This window comes from Hirsutella rhossiliensis (assembly GCF_020360975.1).
Source record: "Hirsutella rhossiliensis strain HR02 chromosome Unknown scaffold00002, whole genome shotgun sequence".
Taxonomy (NCBI): domain Eukaryota; kingdom Fungi; phylum Ascomycota; class Sordariomycetes; order Hypocreales; family Ophiocordycipitaceae; genus Hirsutella; species Hirsutella rhossiliensis.
Genome location: NW_025408668.1, coordinates 4,640,579 through 4,660,849, shown reverse-complemented (window position 1 = coordinate 4,660,849; position 20,271 = coordinate 4,640,579). Strand labels below are relative to the sequence as shown.

The following is a 20,271-nucleotide window of genomic DNA, read 5'->3' as shown; positions in this document are numbered from 1 at the left end:
CCCAGTCACCTAAGTAACCCCGTTTACAAGAGACCACTCTCAATGATCACCTCCGGAGGACCATTCCATCACTACGAAACAATCCCCAAAGGGGTGCAGGCAGGCCGTAGGACTGGCTGTGAAGAGCCACACTGAACATCTTCGATTCAGTAAGCCGTTCACAAGGAAGTAGTACCCGGTCGAGAGGAGCAACCGAAGGGCGACGGACAACACACAGAACACCCCACAAGAACAAACAATCCAGACAAACCCACACAAGATACGTTCTACGGCCGTCGCAGCGACTGGAAGGAGTGTACCTGTTGGAGCAGGAGGCGACTCTGTATGACTGAGAGGGAGTCACGGCGCGAAAGGTACTCTTGTACCGAAACTGGCCATCCAACACACTTCAACAAAGTACCACTCCCATACAACCCACACCCAAACACTACCCGTTGGGCCACCCCGACCAGAGAGGTGACTGAGCGGAGCGAGAAAAACCGACAGGATGGAGGTTTGAGCGAGTGGAACAAGGTCACCAGTACCGAGCAGGAGGCGAGGGACAGGAGGAAGGGCGGAGTCCCTTCTACCCCCGGGCCCCCTATATGCTTAAGTTTGGTTTATAGGGGGCCATGGCACAACGGCCCAGCTCTAGACACTCGAGCATCAGAGTGTAGTACTAGCAGTCTCGCACGGGAAGGAAGAGGCTGAGTGCTAAGAAGGTACTCGCCGGAGGGCGGGTGCCGCGCTACTTGTCTGTTTGCTTTAGCTTACTTAGACACTCCACATCTGGACGGGCGCAGGGCCCGGACAACTACAGACACTGGAAGGTATAAGACCGCGTGGTCGCCCACTCTCGATTCAGGCAGAATCCTTCTTCCTCTTTTTCTTCTCTGCTTATTCACCCGGCAGGTGATCCTGTGCAACGGGAACGAGGTGAGGTTGGTTGACTTATGGAGCGAGGCGACAGACGACAGACTGCTAGTCTTTGAATCCAATGGATTGAACTCCTTGTATTGTCTTCATCACCAGGCAGGGTTAATCAGCCTTGGACAGGCGCCAGTTTTCCCCGACACATCACGAGAAGTGTTTTTATTGGAACGATAACTGGAAGACAGAAGCCTGTCGTGCGACACTTCGCATCCGAGCCAGTTAGGCTAGACTACTTTGACCTGCGGTCGGTTTACCCTTTGTCTTCTGCCCGGGCATCGCTTGCTTGGAAAGCGAAGAAAGAGACGGAGCGGTCGACGAGAATGCGCCTCGCTGAAGCATATCTTGCTTCTTTCCTCTAGGGAGTCGGTATGGGAAGACCCTTGGCAGCCTCGAAACTGCGGGCGGATCGTCAGTCTTCGCCGGGAAATGTAGCCAGCGGCGTTGCTCTCCGAACAGCTGAGAAGCTCGAGTGGTCTTGTGTTTGTCACCCTTGGTGTCCGCATTCCGCCTGCACACCTCTGCGTGAGCAGTCATGGTGTCGAAACTGGATCTGCTTGGGTGGACCTCTGAAACGCAGTTTCCTCTCGCTCTGTGAGTAACAGGCTAGAAGACGTGCTCGACGACTTGCATGTCGGCGTCTGGGGCTCTTGGTTCGAGATGGAGGAAGACTTCTTCCACTACTGCCTTTTGTTGAAGGCAAACAACACATTTGGTGGAAATGGGTTTAGCAGCGCGCACTTCCAGAGGCTCTATGATCTCGTGACCGGAGAAGGTCCGGTCAGTTTCCTCGGGGAAAGTGATGGGAATGCTTTCCGCTTGAGTTGTTGTGCTGTGTACCATTGTAAGACTCTGTCAATTCTCGTCGACAATATTCGGAGGCCAGGTAAGACAGAGATCGGGCATCGTCCTTTGCGTGACAAACTAGGGAACCACTTGCTTGGGGAGGCGGTCCGTTCTTGCGCCTCAACCCACTGGAAGGTCGCTTCCGATTGTAGGGACATAATGAAACGTTTTCCTTATCGCCTGTACAACACCATGCAGGTATTCACAGGTGCACACGTAGACACAACCATGAGATACAAGTCTTCGTCAAAGCGTTGACAAGAGCACCTACTCGAGTATTGCCTCACACCGTTTACAAGGGATACCCTTCATTCACTTCACTGCAAATGATCACCTCCGGAGGATCCTTCATCACTATGGGGCAATCCCCCGAAGGGGTGCGGACGAGCCGTAGGTTCGGACGTGGAACCACGTTGACGATGTTCAACCGAGTGAATTCGTTTACACGAGTAGTACACCGTGAGGAGGAGCAAGTGTCCGTAAGGGCGCGCGACGGACAGAGAACAAACACACACGTGGAGACGGACTGAGTGACGAATACCCACACAAGCACACAACACACCAAGTCACTCAGTCATACAACCCACCAAAACACTACACCGTTGGGCCGCGACTGGAAGGAGCCCTTCGACCGGAGGAGTTTTGAACGAGTGGAACGAGGACACTGTGACCGACCGGCGGGAGGGCAACTGTATGGGGGACGGAGTCACTCATACCCATAGGCCCCCTATTACTTAAGTTTGGTTTATAGGGGGCCATGGCACAACGGCCCAGTCACTAGGCAGATTGAACGCACGTGATTTACTGCAGTACTAGGTGGAAGAGACCGGGGGGAGCGACACTGTCATAGCAGCCAATCAGACCGGAGGAAGAGGCGGGTCGGGAGACAGGTTACGTAGTTTCCATGTTCACCGCCTTAGTCAGTTGGAGGGGTGACGTGAGAAACCCGGACGCTGGTGGAGCCACTGCTGGAGCATCAATCCTATTGGTTGAAACTCTCAGGACCCTTGACATTGGGTTCTGCAAGGTGGAGTCAGGCCGTCGAGAGCGGCCCTACAAGAAGGCCCTCGGGAACTAGGAAGAGCCCTTGTTCTAGTTCTTCCATGCGAAACGGTGAAGTGAGTCTTGGGATTTTCCAAATCTCCCACTTTCTCGTCTCAGTAGACGTTTTGTTTTCTGGCGTGGAAAGCCTGACGCTGTGTCTGCGACTAGTTGCAAGTGACGGGGGACTCGTCAGACCAGTTTCCTTCGTGGGTGTACACCTTTCTTGGAGAGAGTTCGTGTTGGCAGATGTAGGACTGCCGCATGAGCGAGTAGGCTAACAGTTTACGCTTGTCTTTCTTCGGATTGACAGCCAGGTGAGCTGGCCTAGTTCTCTGAAGATCTGGATCTTGTTGCTGACACGGCTGCAGCGGCTTTGAACCGCGCTCACTCTTCTATAGCACCCGGTGATAAGGGTGTCCTACTACGATCTCTACTAGTGAGAACACCGTCCGGCGTCCTTGTTCCCCCTCGACCGATGCGCCATGCCGGAGACCATGGCCGAAGAGACAGACAAACCGGAGGGCTGCGTTTGCTGGGTCAAGCGGCGGGAGCCATACGGTACCGAAGACTTCACGTGGCATTACAGGACCGACTGTCCTGTTCCACCCAATCAACATCCCTGGTGGAGAGACTGGTTCCAGGGTGTACTCGATGGAGGTACAGCTGGGGTGAAGATCCTGAAGGCGGGAGGATGATTGTCGAGGTCGCAGAGGTGAGATATTTTCTTTCACCCGTGTTCTATTCAACCTTCGGATGCATACGCTGACGATGGTGGGGCGTTGAAGAGACGGCCTAAGTAGTGGCTCCGGCAGACATTCGGCTGCTACTTTATCGAGCCTTCGCACAGTTGTTCTTGAACGCTACTGGATGCATGCTCGTGCTTGTTCGAGGGTTTAAAAACGTTTCTATCAAGTATACAGGATCCTACAGAAGATGAAAAATGTCCAGGTGGAGAATGTTGAATTTTCCTATTGTAAGGGCTGTCACGTAGCGTAGGCGCGCCGGAGCAAGCTTCTTTCTTTTTAAGGCATCGCGATAGCTTCAATCGGGTCGTAATCCACCCAGTCTTAGACGGAGAATGGTAGACATGTGTTTGTTTCTCGTGTCAATGAGCACATGACTTTACACTGCTTTGACTGTCCACACCTACAAGTCTACAGATAAACACTTTCCAGATTGTAGACCTCACAACGTTCACAGGGAAAACCCTCACGTGGACATCACACTCCCAGTAAACCACCGCTCACTTGCACCCCGGAGGCCCAGGCATGACTATGGAATCAATCCCCGCAGAAGTGCGACCGAGCCGAAGGTTCGGGCGTGGAGAGCCACGCTCAACCATCTTCGATTCAGTAGACACGTTTACAAGCCGGTCTTCACGCGACAGGAGGAGCAACCGAAGGGCGACGGACACAAACACGACAACTTGCACACACAAACCCCAAACACATGCTGGGCCCACGGAGCGGTTGAGACGACCGGAGGGAGGAACTGCCCTTGAGTGGAACGAAAGGGTACACGCCTGGAGGGCGGGTGGACTGTGTGACGGGAGGTCACTTGTCAGAAAGGCCCCCTATTACTTAAGTTTGGTTTATAGGGGGCCTCTGCTCCATGGCCCAGTCACTAGGAACGGAATGTCTTGACAAAGGCAGAGAGTGATGTACTAGCAGTTTTGTACTGGAAGGGAAAGACTGAGTGCTAAGAAGGTACCTGACGGATGGAAGGTGGCCGCGCTATTGGTCAGCTTCCAACGCAGTGGTTGCGTGACTCCACTCTTGGACGGGTAGACACCCGGACGGTATCACCTCGATACGGAAGGAGAGGAACATAGAAAGGGCGAGAACGCCCACGAGTAGAGCGACTGTCGGGGAGACGTCAAATCTCTTCTTTACCTTTTCAACGGAGTATAAAGACCATGGGTCGCCCAACCCAGAACTGTGGACGGTTCACTTTTGATATATTTTCCTTGCGGAAATCAATCGGCTCGCAGAACGACGGGTGGGATATTGCCTGGTGCAATTGTTTTCCCGCTGGTTCTTCATTGGGCTCTTGGGCAGAGTCGCCCGCAATGGCGTGAGACAAGATGGATTGACTGGTCTACCAGCCCGAACGCGTCCTTTGTCTCTCTAGAGACGCGCTACGGAGTAAGTTAGGGGCCGAGGTGCCCATATATTGTTTACATTTGTGCTGGACACAAATCTTCTCCTTTCACTTCACCTAGCGGCCGGGCAGCCTTGATCTGGCCTCCCAACTCTACGTACGTACGTTCCCGGAGCGGAGCCTGGGCCAGAGTCTCTCTTCGGTTCGTCAATTTTGGGCAGCATGGATCTGCCAGCTTCCTGCGAGACAATTTTGCCCGCCCTTCTCTGCCCACGGCAAGGACACGAGACCGCGGATGCTGCTGCAGCCATCCGTTTTGTTGTTCTCTACGGATTCAGCGCTTCTGCGAGCGGTGGCTTTTTCTCCTGTTGGTGACAACACACAAGCGCTCGGCTTCTTCTTTTTCGGAGACTCTAAGGGACTGTCTGGGTCCCAGGGACTTTTTCTACTCGGTGGCGCAGCGTGCGCAGGATGGCCTCTTCATCCACAGGGTTCTACTGTGGGCTGGCCCGAACGCCGGAGGGTTCAGTCGCGAGGATTGCTGCACGCTGCAGACTCGGCTTGGACCTTCACTTCCTCCAGTTGCTGACAATGAGTCGGCCGGTTCGGACTGTATTGCTGTGCCACTATCATGCTGTATGGAGCAGATGAAGGCGCATTTGCCTTTTGGATTTTCACATGACCACGGAAGGAACTGTCACCTTTGGTTGTGATGGGCTTTTGAACAAGCTCTTGGATGAGATACGGGGCGAGAGTGAGACTGATAGATGACTTTGGTCATCGTTATATTCATTTGCATGACGTTGGTGTTCAACGGTTTTCCTTTTCGGATATCACGATGGCTTCGTTTTAACGTAGATGAAAAGACCGATCCAGAATAGCGGCAGCACGGTCAATTGACTGTATCCACGAACATGGTAGAATCATAGACTTCACACCGAGGGATTATAATCACACATGCGTTTACAAGTATTCCGTAGACGTTTAAGGAAACCCTTCGCGTAATCCACCTGGTATGATCAACCCCGTAAGCCCAGGCAGGACTATGGAAAACAATCCCCCAAAGGGGTGCGACCGAGCCGAAGGTTCGGGCGTGAGCCACACTGACTCTCCAACCAACACAGCCCGTTTACAAGCACATCCACGTTCACGAAGCACAACACACTGAATGACGAACGACACACAACAGACAACTCCACCCAGTCACTCAGTCACACCCGCACGTGAACACCATACACCCCTCAACAACCAATCACACACTGGGCCCGCGACGGGACGGAGCATGTCTGAGCGGAGCGAGTCTTTGCACGAGTGGAACGAGGTCAAAGGGACTTCGACTGGAGGGCGAAGACAGTAGAGTGAGGGAGTCACTTCTACTCTTGGGCCCCCTATTACTTAAGTTTGGTTTATAGGGGGCCATGGCACAACGGCCCAGCCCATAGGAACGGAAAGTCCCGCAAGGGGTAGGAGTGAGGTACATAGCACGAAAGCGACAGGCAGGAGCGAAGTGGGTTCTAGCAGCCAATGAGGCGAGAGGCATCAGGCGGGTTCACTGGGTAGTATGCGCAGCTTACATACCCCCCCACACATGTCCGGGGCAGACACCCGGACAGATACAACACACGCGGCTGGGGACAAAGCCCTATAAAGGGGACCGCCCCCGAAGCAGAGCGACCGTCGGGAAGACTCGCACCTGTTTTTGCTAAAAACTCAACTGAGTGTTTCTGTACGAGAGTGAAGAAGCATTCAAGGGTTTCCAAGAAGAAATATCCCACATTCTGCAAAGATTTGACGCGAGTACGTCACGATTTACGGAGTGTCCAGGGTAGGCCGGTTCTTTGGTCTTGCTTGTCATCCAGGTGGATGATTGTTATTCCGAGTGAGTCAGGTGACTTGGCGTCTTTTTGAGCAACAACCTGGAGGGGTCGGCGCGTTGTGCGTCAGAGGCATTGTTGCTCTGTCGTTGTCGCGATGGATCAGTTTCCTCTGCATCCCGACTTCAGCGAGGTGTCTCGCAGCTTTGATGCCTTGTCGCAACAGTTTTCCCGGGTTGGAAACTTGCCGGTGGTAGACGAAGGTCGTCGTGTCCTAGAGACATTAGAGCGTGTGATGACGCGCTTGGACCAGATTCAGCAGGAGCAACGACAGGGGTTTGCTCGCTTTCAGTCAGCACTGGAAGTCTTTTCACGGGAGAATGCGGCAAGGTGAGTCTGTGCTTGGCGCACTCATGCATTCGCGCTGACACGGATTAGGGATCGGAACCAACTCATCGCCTTGGAGAATAGCGCCGTTGTCCAGGGCGACGGCCAGCTGAAGCCGTTGCTGAGTCTAAGTACGGGCGGAGCCATCAACCCCTTTCCATCCACGGTGGATGATGTGAACAGCCTTTCGTGTAAGCTTTCACTGTCTTTGATGGTTTTGGGTCATGGGACTGACTTCCATCTCCCAGCGGTCGAGGTCAATCGGATCTTGAACGAGTTGAAGTTGGATGTTGACGGCAATGTTCATCAACGGAGACGAAGGTTGTTGATTGCTTGTGGAATTAGACACCGTGCCGTTTGACTTGTCTATGTGGCAAGGTTGGGTTTGTGTACTCTCGCCACCCCTGGTGGCATGACCTGTGGTTGACATAGAAGCGTAGGCGTTGGTGGACCACTGTTCCCTGTTAGGACTTGACGATACCCTCACGCGGGAGCGGGCTGCGCTGACGCATGAAGAGCATTATTGAATTGACTGGCTTGCATACCGACATATGAGTATGTCACTCTTGTAGTCCATGATCCACTCGTAATCGCCCAGCTACCTCCAAACGTGACACACACTTCGTAGGCTTCACAAACCGTTCACAAGCACATGCCGACGTTTACAAGAACATAAGCCGTTTACAAGGGATGCCCCTCTGATCACCCCCGGAGGGCCCATCCATGACTATGGAAATTACCCCGAAGGGGTGCGACCAAGCCGAAGGTTTGGGCGTGAAGAGTCACGTTCAAAAACATCAGATCGTAGACACCGTTTACAAGACAGCATATGCACGACAGGAGGTGAATGTCCCGGAGGGCATACGACGGACACTGACTGAACAACACACGTGGAGACAGACTGAGTGACGAATCCCAACACGAACACACGACACACCAAGTCACTCGGTCATACACGCCACATCCAAACAATACCCGTTGGGCCACCCCGACCGGAGGAGGTGCTTGAGCGGAGCGAGAACGGACGACTGGATGGAGGACACTGGTACGAGCAGGCAGCGAGGACCTTGTAGGAGTGAGGGAGTCACTGCTACTCTTGGGCCCCCTATTACTTAAGTTTGGTTTATAGGGGGCCTCTGCTCCATGGCCCAGTCTTTAGACACCTTTCACGCACGTGATTGAGTGTGGTCCTAAATGGAAGCGACAGGGGGGAGCGACATCGTCATAGCAGCCAATCAGACCGGAGAGAGGAGGCGGGTCGGGGAGACAGGTTACGTAGTTTCCATGTTCACCGCCTTAGTCAGTTGGAGGGGTGACGTGAGAAACCCGGACGCTGGTGGAGCCACTGCTGGAGCATCAATCCTATTGGTTGAAATCCTCAGGACCCTTGACATTGGGTTCTGCAAGGTGGAGTCAGGCCGTCGAGAGCGGCCCTACAAGAAGGCCTCGGGGAATGGCCCTTTTTTCCAGTTCTCCCATCTTTTCCACTCTGGGCATTCAGGCAGAATCGTTGTCGTTTCTTTGTGAGGGCAAAGCTATCAGTGTAATCGCTTGAGAAAAGCCATTTCTTGTTTCGAATCCCAGCAAACGGAGTGCTGTGGCCTTGAGCATCTGTCCTCGTCATAGTGCCGGAGGGTCTATTAGTTGACGATCCTATCAGCGTGGTTGAGGTGTGTTGGCCATCCTTGCTTTATGGAACCACCAACGTGAGGTTCCTTCCTCGGGTGTGGCGCTGCTGAGCAGGGGCTCACATTTTGGACGCCTAGGCGCGTCTCCTCTTTGCCTGCATTGACAGGGATTTCTGTTCCGGCTGCGATGGAACTGTCCGAGGACAAGAAAGACGAAGCCGCGGGTGCTACCGACAGCAGCACTAATGTCGGCACCCCTTCCACGTTAACGGATCAGACAATGATACAGGATATTATCAGTATGCCGGACGGCTGTCTTTGCGGACTCAAATGGCGGCGCCCGGACGACTCGGAGGGTTTCACTTGGTATTATATCACTCTTTGTCCTGTTCCGCTACAGGACCATGCCTGTTATCGTCCCTTCTTCTCCAGCATTGTGGCTTCAGGCTCAGGTGGAGGTCAGGCTCCAGGGGGCTCCCGGATTATCATCAACGACGGCAAGGTAAGTGGTATTCGCTCTTCGGCCTCAAATCATTAATCTGATTTTGGGCACATCGTCAGTGGAGACACGGGCCCAACTTGAGACAACGTTGAGTCTGTTTAGCTACGGCTGTAAGGCTTCATTATCTTGAACCAGCCAGTTTTGCGGTCCGGATGGCGACCCCATTGGAAGTGGGGACATGAAAATGGATCTTGGTGTCAACAGGGATTGCATTATGGACGCGTCCATTTTTGAAGACGTCGTGTTATGGAGTCTTTTCTTTGCTTTTGCAGCGACGGCGCTTCTGGCACTGGATGGGGTATCGAATTCTCTCCCCTCCTTCCCCTCGCGTCGGCGATACCCTCCCTGGCAGATATCGTATCGATATCCACGGCTTGAGGCTGGATTCAACTTAACTCCCCTTGCTTTGTCGAAAAATGGTGACGGACTCGAACACTACCCACTTGACGGCCAATAGACATCCTAGGATATTATCGACCTCGAGTTTCCCCGAAGACTCAAAACCCGTTTACAAGAGAGTCATACTTCAAGCAATTCACTTCGAATGATCACCTCCGGAGGACTCCTTCATCACTATGGAATCAACCCCCCCGAAGGGGGGTGCAGACAGGCCGTAGGACTGGCTGTGGAGAGCCACGCTCAAGAATCTTCAATCGAGTACATCGTTTACAAGACAGCTCAACACAGCCCGAGAGGAGCACGTGTCCGACGGGCACGCGACGGACCGAACACAACACAACACTCCCAAGTCACCTCCACACACGAGTACACTACAACACACTCTCACCGTTGGGCCACCCCGACCGGAGGGAGGTGCTTGAGCGGAGCGAGAACGGACGACAGGATGGAGGACACTGGTACGAGCAGGCAGCGAGGACCTTGTAGGAGTGAGGGAGTCACTGCTACTCTTGGGCCCCCTATTACTTAAGTTTGGTTTATAGGGGGGCCATGGCACAACGGCCCAGTCACTAGGCAGATTGAACGCACGTGATTTACTGCAGTCATAGGCGGAAGCGACGGGGGGAGCGACGCAGTGCTAAGAGCGAATGAGCCTAGAGGGATCACGCCGTCCATGGAAAGACAGCTTGTGTAGCTTGCGTAACTTGCATGTATCCACTACTGGCCGGGGCAGACGCCCGGACAGAATGACACCGGAGGGTATAAAGCGGGCAAGGTGCCCCAATGTTGAACTCGGATGAGTTGTCTCCCTTGAGTCTCGTTTCCTGCGTGGCAAAGAGCGAGAGAGATAGAGAGAGGAACGATGTCTTCCACCATGGAGGTTGATCCTCCTGCTAGTGATAGCGGTTATGAGTCTGTCGAGAGGGATGCTCGCGAGATCCCCGGAGTGACCGAGAAGCATCAAGACTTTGTGTTCCATGCAAACATGGCGTTTGTCACCTACACCCGCAGCCGGGTCGAAGACCCAGAGGAGTTCCACAGGTATCTACGAGAGTCGCTGGCGCCGAGCCTGCCACGGGTTAACCGCAGGACTGGACAGGCAGGAACAGTACAGGTCTACGGCTGCAAGGAACTGCATGAGGATGGCACTCCCACTATCATGTGATGCTCAAGTTCGAGCCCCGCGTGCACTGGAGGAACGCCCGTGAAAAGTTCAGGGTCTGGATTGATGTAAAGGATGGTCGTGAGGTGGACACGACGTCGATCAACATTCACAAGAAGCCGGAGAACGAGACGCCTGCGTACTTCCTGCAGTGCGTGCAGGCTTATATCGCCAAGGGTGGCGACGTCTTTGGCGAGTGGATCGGTCCCAAGACGACGACGGCGTCGGAAAGACAAGTACTTGGAGCAGGCGGTTGAGACGGAGTCCCGCGAGGAGGCGGAGACGCTGCTCAAGACGCATTTCAAGTCCTGGTGGGTACGTAACCATGCGAATTGCCAGGCTTTCTTGAGGACCAAGAAGGGTCCTTCTGCCAAACCCCATGCGCCTTCCTTTCCTCCCTTACCCTGGAAGGTGCCGAGAAGGTTGCTTCAGTGGCGGCAAAGAACTTTGACGTGGCCCGGCTTGGTCGTCCGACATGTCTCGTCATCGTCGGTCGGCCCCGCTCTGGCAAGACCGAGTGGGCTCTTTCCTTTGGTCGTCCAGCTCACATGACGGGTGAGTGGAATATGGATGAACTCATGAAGCCGGACATTACACATGTTGTCCTCAACGATATCAAGTTGAGGGCTTTTCCTACAAGCGTGACCTTGCTGGCTGTCAGAGTACATCACCGCCACAGGCAAGTACCGCGAGCAGCGGACCATTCGCATGGGTATACCAGTCATCTGGACTTGTAATGAGGACAATGATGTTACCAAGGACAAGGATATTGGTCAGTATTTGCTTGAGACAGCCGTGATTTATCGTGTGCCAAAGGGGAAGATGTTGTATGGGAAGTAGATACAAATCGAGAAGATGCATTGTTGTGACACCGCCAGCATCGTAGATCAAAATCGTTTACAAGCTCACCACATTGCCCCGGCTACCACCCTTCATCTCCAACCCACTCATGACTATGGAATCAATCCCCGCAGAAGTGCGACCGAGCCGAAGGTTCGGGCGTGGAGAGCCACGCTCAACCATCTTCGATTCAGTAGACACGTTTACAAGCCGGTCTTCACGCGACAGGAGGAGCAACCGAAGGGCGACGGACACAAACACGACAACTTGCACACACACAAACCCCAAACACATGCTGGGCCCACGAGCGGAGCGAGTTGAGACGACCGGAGGAGGAACTGCCCTTGAGTGGAACGAAAGGGTACACGCCTGGAGGGCGGGTGGACTGTGTGACGGGAGGTCACTTGTCAGAAAGGCCCCCTATTACTTAAGTTTGGTTTATAGGGGGCCATGGCACAACGGCCCAGCCCATAGACAGGTTGCTTTAGCTTCCATGTAGTTATTAGCAGTCTCGGAAAGGATAGACGGGACGAGGTGTTAAGAAGGTACGGGACGGAGGGACTGTACCACGTCAACAAGTCAGCTTGCACGTAGTGGTTGCATGACTCCACAACTGGACGGGCGAGAGACCCGGACAGATACTACAAAGACCTTGGAAAGGGATGGATAAAAGGGACGATCCCCCGCCGGAGCGACTGTCGGGCAGACTTGCCCTTGGCACTTGTTCTCTTACTTTTCCGTCGGGATCACGGAAGTGCATCGTTTTCTCCCCAGGAAAGGGACTTGATCCAGGGTAGGCATCCCGGCGTGGGACAAACAAAAGTCCGGAGGGACTGGTTTGCTTAGGAAAGCAAGCAGCAGAGTCAGCTGACTACGCGCACTCGTTACTGCGGAGACGCGACACGTCCAACAACCTCTTGTTGCATCCGTGGGGCAGGTGCACCTACGGTAATCATCACCTAGGCACTCAACGATCAGGCAGATCTAGACCGCAGCTCGTTAGCACCCAGCAGTGCCTTTTTTGGCCCTCGTTTTTGCTTCAGCGATGGAGGCCGCGCAGGACCTTCCACAGCCCTCTTTTCCGCGGGTGGCGGACAGTTTATCGGCTTTGTCCGAGGAGTTCTCGCGGTGTCAAAATCTTCCGGCAGTCGATGGCGGTCTTCGGCTCGCACAAGCGCTGGAAGCCATGCGCAACGATTTGCGGAACGAGATGCGCACGATTAACAGGAAGTTGGATGATTTAGACCGTAAAGTGGACGGCCTAGACCGCAAGGTCACGGTCTTGTGAGCATCGCTCTGCTGTTTTCCCCGATGCGGGTAGCTAACTGGATCTTGGCAGGGACAAGAACTTCACGGCGCGTATGCAGAACAGCATCGTCGTTCACGAGTGTCGACTTGGCGCCCCTCTGCAATGTCCGCACGGGGAACCCGATTCCCGGCTGCCCAGCGACTCTGGGAGACTTGGACAATGTTTCTTGTGAGTGCTCCCCCCCACATCCTGGCAAACGTCTACTGACGGATAGACGGCACCAGCACAGGAAGCGGCCGACCTACTACGGGAGTTGGGTGAATCGGTCCCAAGAGGACTAGACCAGCGGAGGCGCCAGCTAAGACATGCTTTTGGAGTCAGGACACGGGCGACGTGACAATGTTTTTTTTTCTTGCGCTTCGGTTACGCAGCGACGGCATTGATGGAATACTTGCTGCATCGGCATGCCACGATGCCCTCATTTTGTGTTAGGCTAGTTACACGAAGAGTGATGATGGGGCAACTTGATGTGAACGAATACATGACCACCTGTGAACCATCTTGATATGACTCTGACCGTACTTCTTGTCTTGAACTGTTTACAAGAATGCCATCCAAGATAGTAGACCAACCCTCGTTTACAAGGGACGGACAGAATGATCACCTCCGGAGGACTCCTTCACGACTATGGAGGCAATCCCCCCAAAGGGGGGTGCAGACAGGCCGAAGGACTGGCTGTGAAGAGTCACACTCACGATATTCGATTGAGTACGACGTTTACAAGGGAATCATTATACACCGTGAGGAGGAGCAAGTGTCCGTCAGGGCACGCGACGGACAGAGAACAAACACACACGTGGAGACGGACTGAGTGAGTTCAACGACACACGCAACACACTCTCACCCACTCACTCACGTCCAGCCCGCACCAGCCAATCACACGTTGGGCCCGCGACTGGAAGGAGCACTGTCTGAGCGGAGCGAGTCTTTGCACGACTGGAGGGAGTCAAAGGTACCGCAGCTGGAGGCGAGGATTGTGAGAGGGACGGAGTCACTCGGACACCCAGGCCCCCTATTACTTAAGTTTGGTTTATAGGGGGCCATGGCACAACGGCCCAGCCCATAGAGCAGGATGAACGCACGTGATTCACTGCAGTACTAGCACGGATTGACAGGGGGGAAAGAAGTGAGTCATAAGAACCAATGGAGCGGAGAGAACATGGTACGTCACACTTGGTCGGGTTGCGCAGCTTCCACGACTGCTCCACACATGGCCGGGTTGGTGCAACCGGACAAGCTAGATGCGGGAGGTATAAGAGCAACGTCTCGCCCAGTCCAACTCGAGAGAAGTTCTTCTGACTGGCTTCTGTTGGATGCGCCGCCAGATTGACGGAGTTCAGTTGAACGGGAGTGAAAGCCTGCATCTTCTCACAGGTTTCTTTGGTAAACCTCGTGGAAGTTCTTGAGGATTCTAGTGCAAGTGCACATTTCTCTAGCTCTCGTGCTGTCCCCTACCCGCCAAGCAGGCTGCCATGACAGACTACGTCAGCGATGAGGACGGGCGTCGTCCTCTTGTCCATTACCACAGTGGTTCTGGCTCGGATTCGAGTAGCACGGTTCAGGAGTCTCACAGCCCCCGGGAGGGGTCGAGCGATGGAGATGAGATCGTGGAATCTTTTGGTGACGCGGGAGCGGACATATACATGAACTTGCGGAAGCTCGCGGGCGATGCCTGCGCTGCTTTTCGACACGCGGATGCTATGACGCCCGTTCAAGCGGGGGGGTCGACCCTCGCGGTTCATTTGCTCTTTCCAGACGGGAGTCGGAGGGACCAGTGTTGGTCTTTGTTGGAGACTCGACTCAAGGTGAGAGCTGATGTTTGGTTCCCCGGGGCGCAAAGTCCCCGTTCACCTTCTCCTTCGTCGGCATCAGACAGTTCGAGCTCCGCCGGCACACGGGGGAGCGATGCATGTTGCATCGTGCTTCTGCTCGACATGGCCTGTCCCCTCTCAGGCGCTTGGACGGGTCTTCAGTTGGAACGGGCGGTGGAGAAATACCTGGGCTGTCCCCGTAGCAGGGGCGGCAGGCTATCTCCGGTACTACGGGTGGCCGACTCGTCCTTCTTTGAGGTCGTGTCCCTAGACGCACATGACTCCTGGATTGAACACCGGAAGGGTTTCCTCGCTGGTTGTCGAAGAGTCTGCCATGTTCCGGCAGTGGCAGTGACGGATGATTAGGCGCAGTTTCGGTATGATGCGTCGGCAATTTGGCTTAGGCTTGTCTTCTTTACGTGACGAAATTGGCATCTCATTGGGTATGGATGAGCAAATGCGATTGGCTTTCGGTCCCTTCGTGGGCACTTTCCCTTTTCGGGTGTTGGCCTCGTTTATAGACATTTCCAGTCATTCGGCCTAAGATGTTGTGTTGTAGACGAACATCACCCATCACGCATACAGGAGATATTCTTCTTTTCCTAAGCGTTTACGAGAATGCACACAAGACGTAGATTAACCCTTGTTTATACGTATTCCACGCTCCAAGTCACTTGAGGCGTTTACAAGGACACCTTCAACGTTTACAAGAACACTGTTTCAAGAGACATTACTCCGAATGATCACCCCCGGAGGGCCATTCCATCACTATGGAATTTACTCCGAAGGAGTGCGGACAGGCCGAAGGACTGGACGTGAACAGCAGCGAAGCGTCACGTCAACTCATCTTCAATCGTGTCAATCGTTTACAAGGTATCATTACCCAGTGGAGAGGAGTAGGCGTCTGAAAGGCGCACGACGGACATACAACCACTCCAACACCCGCTCAGTCCCTACTTAAGTCACTTCACCACCCGAGACACATACAAACAGTACCCGTTGGGCCACCCCGACCGGAGGGAGGTGCTTGAGCGGAGCGAGAAAAACCGACAGGAGGGAGGTTTTGAACGACAGGATGGAGGTCACCAGTACCGAGCAGGAGGCGAGGGACAGGAGGAAGGGCGGAGTCCCTTCTACCCCCGGGCCCCCTATATGCTTAAGTTTGGTTTATAGGGGGCCTCTGCTCCATGGCCCAGCTCTAGACACTCGAGCATCAGAGTGTAGTTCATAACAGTTTCGCACGGGACGGAAGAGACTGCGTCATAAGAAGGTACCGACGGAGGGAGGGGGCTACGTCACATGTCAGCTTCCCAAAGGGTTGCATGACTCCACAACTGGACGGGCTGAGAGCCCGGACGACTTTCCTCGACCAGAGATGCGAGAGGACATACATAAGGGGCACTGCCCCCGAGAAGAGCGACGGTCGGGAAGACACGCATCTCTTTTATTTTCAAACTCCGTGAGGAATACGCAAGTGCGTTGAGACTTTTCCAGGAGGAAAGGGACGTGATCCAGGGTAAGTGGATACCCCTTTGCGGGATGGGGACAAACAATATTCCGGAGGGACTGGTTTGCTTAGGAAAGCAAGCAGCAGAGTCAGCTGACTACGCAGGGAATCCGTGTTTGGGTTACGCCTGTCGAGGGTCACTGGGGTGACGCGATTCCGACAACGTCCAGTGGCGTTTTTGTCCATTCTCACACTCACCTCGATCGGTGAGATCCGACGTCGCAAGCAGCCTCAATTAGTGGAACAATGGACGCGAGAGCAGCACCCCGTCAGCCGGATTTTGAGACTATTTCCGGCAGCTTTGATGCCTTGTCGGAACAGTTCGCACTCTGTGGGAATCTTCCCGCAGTAGATGGCGGGGCCCGGTTGCAGGAAACTCTGCAGGCTGTGCTGCAACAGCTTGCCACATTGAACCGTAAGGTCGACGGTTTGGATCGCAAGGTGGATGATCTCGACCGCAAACTTGATCGCAAGATCACCGTTTTGTCCGTCTGGTCTGTCCTTTGTTTTCTTCAGCAGGAGGTTGCTGACTTGAGGCCTTACAGGGACAAGAATTTCACGGCGCGCATGCAGAACAGCATCGTCGTCCACGAGAGTGTCGGCCTGACGCCTCTCTACAGCGTTCTCACGGGGGAAGTAATACAGGATTGTCCATCGACATTACAGGAGTTGGATGCCTTGACCGGTGAGTCAATCCCGTTCCCATGACTAGTAGTATTGGGCCTATTGGCTAACCCGGTGGTTGCGGCCAGCACGCCAGGTCGACGCACTGTTGACACAGCTTGGCGAATCGGGCAGGGGCAGGTCGGATGCGAGGAAACGGCAACTTGAGATGGCTCTAGGTATTAGGACACGGGCGACACGGGCGGTGTAGCAGATCGACTCATCATTCTCGTCTTTTACCCTACGAACGTCGGCGTTGTGGAGTAGGCATTTACCGGAGTAGGATATGACGATAGTTTCAACTTGGTTCCGAGGGCTTCACCCAGCTGTAGAACAAGAACAAGGACACGCCTCTTACCCAAATGAATGCACGCATGATTTGACGCTCTTCTGCTCATTGCCACTCCACGTCGACAAGGGAGGAAACAAAACCGTAGATACGCAAAGCGTTTACAAGAACATCACTCAAGATACTATACCCTACCCCGTTTACAAGAACACCTACTGCAAGTAATCCACATCGTAATTATCACCTCCGGAGGATCCTTCACGACTATGGAAGTTACCTCCGAAGGAGGTGCACGGAGGCCGAAGGTCGACGTGAAGAGCCACGCTCACGATTCTTCGATTGAGTCAACGCGTTCACAAGACAGCTCAACACCACAAGAGGAGCCAGTGGCCGGGAGGGCACGCGACGGGCATACAACTGACACTGACACAAACGCAAGTCACTTCACCGCACAAGCACACGGACAAAATACACACTGGGCCCGCGACGGGACGGAGCCTGTCTGAGCGGAGCGAGTCTTTGCACGACTGGAGGGAGTCAAAGGTACCGCAGCTGGAGGCGGAGGGACGGTAGAGTGAGGGAGTCACTCGGACACCCAGGCCCCCTATTACTTAAGTTTGGTTTATAGGGGGCCATGGCACAACGGCCCAGCCCATAGACAGCATGAACGCACGTGATTGACTGTGGTACTAGACCGAAAGGGACGGGACGGAGAGAAGGTAGTCATAAGAGGCAGGGGGAGGGGACCGACAACGCGCGTTCATTGGGTAGCTTCCAACGCAGTGGTTGCGTACACATCCACTCTTGGACGGGTGCAGCACCCGGACAACTTTACCACACCGGAGGTATAAAGGCACGGGCTGCCGCCCACCTTTCCATCGACAGAACCGGGTAGGCTTCTCTTCCTCTGCACTTGGGCAGGTTGGATGATGAGTGATAGCATGGCGTTTCCGGGACAGAGAACGCAGCCTGGCGACTTTGGCCAGCCGGGACCGAGAGGTTTCGGTCAGCCCGCACCGAGAGTCTTTGGTGGTGAGAACTGCCTCTTATTCAGGCATGGTCCTGACTAACTCTGTGTGAACAGGTGGAGGAACGGGTCCGTTTCCCGCGCAAGGATTTTCTCTGGCCGCTGCGCGTACCGAATCTCGAGAGGAGCCTGACAAGTGTCAGACCACCGAAGCAATAGTGGACTCGTACGCATCAGACGCATCGGAGCAGGGCGAAGAGGATGGCGTATCGCGGCATTCGAGCCAGGTGGCGGAATCTCCCGTGGAACCCGTACGGCCAGCGTCCCCTGGCAGTATCACTTCGGACAGCGACCACGAGGTCTCGGCTGACGGGTTGGATCTTGAGGAGTTGGCTGCGTCCATGCGGGAAGCCGTCTTAGAAGTTGTAGACAAACGAGTCGTGGCCATCGTGGAAGGTGCTTTGCAGCCACTACAGAAGAGGCTTTCGGACCTTCACGTCGCTGTGAAGGAATATGGAGATCGAGTCAATTCATTGGCCACTCGGAGCAACGAGGGCGGCGGAGAGGCTCGGAAGCTGTCCCGCGACATTCAGTCGTTGAGTCGGCAGACAGAGAGTGTGGGTCCCTCTGTTGTCAAAATGCAGGAGGATCTGCACAGCATCCTTGCCAAGGTGCGTACTTTGGAGAACCATCATGCGGAGACATCTTCGTTGCTCAAGAAGGTGACGCGAGAGAAATCCAGCCGGTCTGCAGACGTGGAGCTCCCGGCCAGTCGGCAGAGTGATAGACACCGGGGCCGTTCTCATCCTCAACCCAGCGGTAGCGGTAGCGGTAGTAGCAGACATCGCCGTGGAGCGGGCTCCAGTCACGGCGGGGAAGATGCGGCTAGACAGGAGCAGAGGCGGAAGAGAGAAAAAGAGCGGGATCGCGAGCGTGACGAGCGGTCAAAAGGAAGAAAGACTTCGACCCGCGACAAACACGGCAAGAAGTGTGCTGCCCTATGACTGCTCAGAGCGGCCACTCTCCATCCGTGTCCCCAAGTGCCAGGTGGATGTTCAGAAGGCTCCTCCCATGTCGCATTTCCCGTCGGCTCCTCTCGTCACCGGGTTGTGCATGTACGCCGTATGATTCGACAATCTCGCCAAGGTCTTAGACCATGCAAAAGCCTGTGGTGAGACACCTCCCGGGTTGTCGAACACATGTTCAATATATGTCCCCGGGAACAAACGAATCGGAGCCCGTCAAGGGCGTAGAGGAAGTGGAGTGGACACCCGTCCAACCAAGCCACCACAAGACTCTTGTCCGATCCGCTTGGATCCTAAAGAAAGATTCCTTCCTCGTTCCAACTTACTGTCTTCTCGACCAAACCCTCCCGGGCTACATGAAAAAGTTTATCGTCTGCTGTACGAGAGGGGCGGTGGCTCCTCTTATCCCCTCTCCTATCGTCGAGTCGTGCCGCAGGCAGCATCAGTAAAGCCTCCCCGGCTCAGGAAAAGAGTCAACCATCCCGTCGTCAGGTAGTAACCCTCCGGGAAACACACACAATCGATTGTGAACGGAAACGTGAACTTACTCTGGTAAGTGAGAGGTCTCCGTATGCTCAAACCATATCAACCAGCCCGGTGTATAAGAAGAGATCAGAACCTTGCCAGGTTTTGTCGAAAGAAAGTGGGCGGGCATCAAGCCCTTTAAACACTCCGTTCTCTGTGGGTCCCCACCCATGTCCGGTTGCCACCCCGTCCATCTCTGCAACTGGCTATGCAACCACTACGTGGAAGCTATCCAATCGAAACGTGACCCTCTCCCCCCTGTCGAGCTGTCTCTTATGACTCACTTCTTCCCGTCCCGTCCATCCGTGCTAGTACCACACTCAATCACGTGCGTGAAAGGTGTCTATGGGCTGGGCCGTTGTGCCATGGCCCCCTATAAACCAAACTTAAGTAATAGGGGGCCTTTCTGACAAGTGACCTCCCGTCACACAGTCCACCCGCCCTCCAGGCGTGTACCCTTTCGTTCCACTCAAGGGCAGTTCCTCCCTCCGGTCGTCTCAACTCGCTCCGCTCGTGGGCCCAGCATGTGTTTGGGGTTTGTGTG

General features: G+C 54.5%; 1 protein-coding gene across 1 annotated transcript; it reads left to right on the top strand.

Annotated features, from left to right (window-relative positions):
* Positions 1–16,504: 16,504 nt before the first annotated feature.
* Positions 16,505–19,305, top strand: HRG_02129 (uncharacterized protein; the record flags this gene model as incomplete). Its single annotated transcript, XM_044860600.1, has 4 exons — positions 16,505–16,743; positions 16,804–16,943; positions 18,295–18,948; positions 18,995–19,305. 4 exons carry the CDS (start codon positions 16,505–16,507, stop codon positions 19,303–19,305), a joined length of 1,344 nt encoding a protein of 447 aa, XP_044724233.1.
* Between the last annotated feature and the right edge of the window lie 966 nt (positions 19,306–20,271).